Below are 3,430 nucleotides of genomic sequence, written 5' to 3'. Positions count from 1 at the left end.
CCTCTTCTCCCTCTCCCCCAGCTCTGTCACCCTCTCCTCAAACTCTGTCCCCCTCTCCCCCTGCTCTGTCACCCTCTGCCCCTCCAGGGCTCCCCACCCTGAGCCCACCATCCCTCGGGAATCACTCAGGGACCCCCGTGCCAAGAGGGACGGGGTAAGAAGGACAAAGCCTCGATTTTCAGCAGCTCTCATGAGGAGCTGCTCTCATGTGATGCTGCCACCAGCACCCGAGTCACACGGGCAGGGCACAAAGGAACATTTTCTGCCCGAGGTCCCATCGGGAAGAATCAGGGGTTTGTGTTTTCTGAGGACACAAACAAAAGCAGGAGGAGCCCTGAGCTCCCAGAAGAGCTCTGGGACACCCTTGGGTCTCCTTCCTGGGGACAGGAAGGACCTTGGGGATGAGGTCAAGGTCTGAGGAGCAGGGAGGAAGGGACACACACCCTGGGTTCACTTAGGGGGTGGTGCCTGAGATACCATCCTGGCTGGCTGGATAAGCAGGACAGGTGAGTTCCCAGGGCTGGAGCTGCCCCAGATTTATCACTGGGCCCAGGAATGACAGAATGGGTTGGGTTGGGAAAGACCTTCAAGACCCAATTGTTCCCCCAGCCCTGCCAAGGCCACCAGTGCCTCCTCAGCCACCACTGACTCCTCAGACCTGTTTTTTTTGTCACTTGATAGATGAGCTTTGGCCTCAGCACTCTCCATGCCAAGTGCTCCAAGGCTTTCTCTTGGACAGAGCGTGTTTCAAACCTCCCCAAGAATCTTGAAGGCAATTGTTAGATGCTCAGAAGCTTGGAATGGAGTAAGGGTGATGCCCTGACAAGGATGCCTGGCAGAAAGGAAAAGGCTTGTACCATCACAGGATCATTTGGGTTGGAAAAGACCTTTGAGACCCTCCGGCCCTGCCAAGGCCACCACTGCCCCATGTCCCTCAGCACCATCTCCAGGGCTTGGAAACCCCTCCAGGGATGGGGACTCTGCCTTGGGCAGCCTGGGCCAGGCCCTGACAGCCCTTGCCTGGAAGGAATTATTCCCAAGATCCAACCTAAACCAGGGCCTGACAACACTTTCCAGGGAGAAATCATTCCCAAGATCCAACTTCAACCTCCCCTGGAACAACATGAGGCCATTTCTTCTTGTCCCATCCCTTGCTCCTGGGGAGAAGAGACTGATTCCCCCTGGCTCCAACCTCCTCTCAGGGTGGAGCAGCACAGAGACCCTGCCTGGAGCTCCAGGGCTTCACAAGAAGAGCCAAGGATTTGTTTCCCCACATTCAGGCTCCAAGGAAGGTCCCCTCTCAAGGGTGAAGCCCATCAAGTCATTATTTGTTTGTCCTTTTCCCCATGGAGGGGGGTTTTCAGCCCCTGCCACCACCTGGGACATGGATTTGTTTCCTTTCATCTCTTGGGCAAAGAGAGGAACTCACAGCAGGATTCCTAAGGAGAAGACACGTGGCCACCCAAGGGTGGATCTTCCAGCCATGAAGACCTGGTTTCCCCTCCCTGTCTCCTTCTGGCAACAGCAAGAGGGAAAAAAAACTGGATAGGGTTGGTATCTTTTTCCCAGCCCAGGTGGAAGCTGATGGGGGTGAGCTCATCCTTTGGCTCTGGCGAGCAGGAATTCTGCTGGATTCCAGATGATCCCAGTGTTGGAATGAAGGAAAGTTCCTCAGCTCAGTCAACACTGATGCTGGAAGTGTCCCCAGTCATTGGTGAATCATGGAATGGTTTGGATTGGATGGGACCCAAAAGATCATCTTCAAGATGATCTAGATCCACCCCCCTGCATGGGCAGGGACACCTCCCACCAGCCCAGGCTGCTCCAAGCCCCATCCAACCTGCCCTTCAACACCCCCAGGGATGGGGCAGCCACAGCTTCCCTGGGCAACCTGGCCCAGGCTCTCACCACCCTCGCACCAAACAATTCCCTCATCTCCAACCTCAATCTCCCTCTTCTACTTCTCATCCATCCCCCTCATCCCATCCCTCCCTGCCCTTGTCCCAAGTCCCTCCCCAGCTTTCCTGGAGCCCCTTCAGGCACTGGAAGCTGCTCTAAGGTCTCCCTGGAGCCTTCTCTTCTCCAGGCTGAACACCCCAACTCTCCCAGCCTGGCTCCAGAGCAGAGCTGCTCCAGCCCTTGGATCACCTCCATGACCTCCTCCTCCAGGAATCCCTCTCCCAGCAGCTCAGGACATGGAACCAGTGCCCAGGGGCTGTGGCAGAGCTGGATTTCCAGTCCCTGAGGCTTCACCCACCATGAAGGGACAATTTCCTAGGAAAAATACCTGGCTCATCTCAACTGATTCCCTTCTCAGACCAATCTTCAATTCCCAGCTGCTTCTTTTGAGGCCAAGGATACAAATACCTGCTGGAAAAGGAGCAGCAAACCCTGGGAAGGGGACCAGCTGAATTTGCTGGTCAAAAAAACACCCTGTCAAAATTAAATTAATTAAGAAATTAATTAATAATTCATTTGCAGCATTGAAAGGGAGGGGCTGCCACTTCACTCCAGCCCTGTCCACACTCAGGCTCTGGTCCACCAGGATATTTCCAGGCTCCCAGTAGAAGGAAATGGGAATTCCAAGCCTGGATTTTTTTGCCTGGGATGGAGTGGGAGCTCCAGGGAATCCATCAGAGGCCACAAACTGCTGGAGGAGGAGGGGGGGGAAGGAACCAAAGGGACACCAAGAGATCTAAAAACATGATGTCACCTCCTGTGAAATGCCACCCAGAGCTCCCAGGGCAGTGTCACCACGAGAGGGAGACCTGCTGCTGCCACAGCTGCAGGCAGCACCACAAAGCAGGCAGGAGCTGCTTCACTGGTTTCAGCAGATGTTGCCCTTGTTCTGCCCCAATTTTAGCTCTGAACTCCCCCCCTCCCACCCCCCATCTCAGCCCCCTGCAAGGACCACCCCAAGGTAGAGTAGCAAAATGATTTATTCTCATTTCCTCTGGTTGGAGAGATCAGTTATGTACAGGAACTGTAAAAAAAACCAAACAAAACCACCTCCAGAGCCTTCTAAGAGCAATTAGATGCTGCTGGGAAAGAAAATCACGGGTACTGGAAGGAACTGGGAGTCAAGTTCACTTTGATTGGGGGGGAAAAGGAGCCTTCGAGGGGGTTTTTCTCCTCCTCAAATATCCTTGATGACCTCCTCAAGCTCCTCCTTCGTGTACATGTGGAATTTCAGCCCAGGTTCCACCGTGGCCAACTGCAAGAGAAGGAGCAGGGGTTCAGTAAGGCCTGGAGGGGTGAGGCGACAGAGGGGCAGGGGACAGAGAGGGGGACAGAGAGAGGGGGGCAGCCAGGAGAAGGGCAGGGGACAGGGATGGGCAGAGAGGGGCAGGTGGCAGCATGGAGGGGAGCAGAGAGGGGCAGGGGGCAGCATGGAGAGGGGCAGAGAGGGGCAGGGGGGGGCGGGGAGAGG

The 3,430-nt window shown here is 55.3% G+C and overlaps 1 protein-coding gene across 1 annotated transcript in view; it reads right to left on the bottom strand.

Annotated features, from left to right (window-relative positions):
• Positions 1-2,921: 2,921 nt before the first annotated feature.
• The window catches only part of PSMA5 (proteasome (prosome, macropain) subunit, alpha type, 5), a gene marked incomplete at its 5' end in the record, with an annotated part of 14,515 nt that continues 14,006 nt past the window's right edge, over positions 2,922-3,430 (bottom strand). Inside the window, one exon of the mRNA XM_009999838.1 lies at positions 2,922-3,214. Coding sequence (XP_009998140.1) covers positions 3,137-3,214 — 78 coding nt within the window. The remainder of the gene's footprint in view (positions 3,215-3,430) is intronic.

This window comes from Chaetura pelagica, unplaced genomic scaffold (genome assembly GCF_000747805.2).
Source record: "Chaetura pelagica isolate M959 unplaced genomic scaffold, ChaPel_1.0 scaffold1186, whole genome shotgun sequence".
NCBI lineage: Eukaryota > Metazoa > Chordata > Aves > Apodiformes > Apodidae > Chaetura > Chaetura pelagica.
Note: the sequence above shows the minus strand (reverse complement) of the source record. Positions and strands in the feature narration are given on the sequence as shown.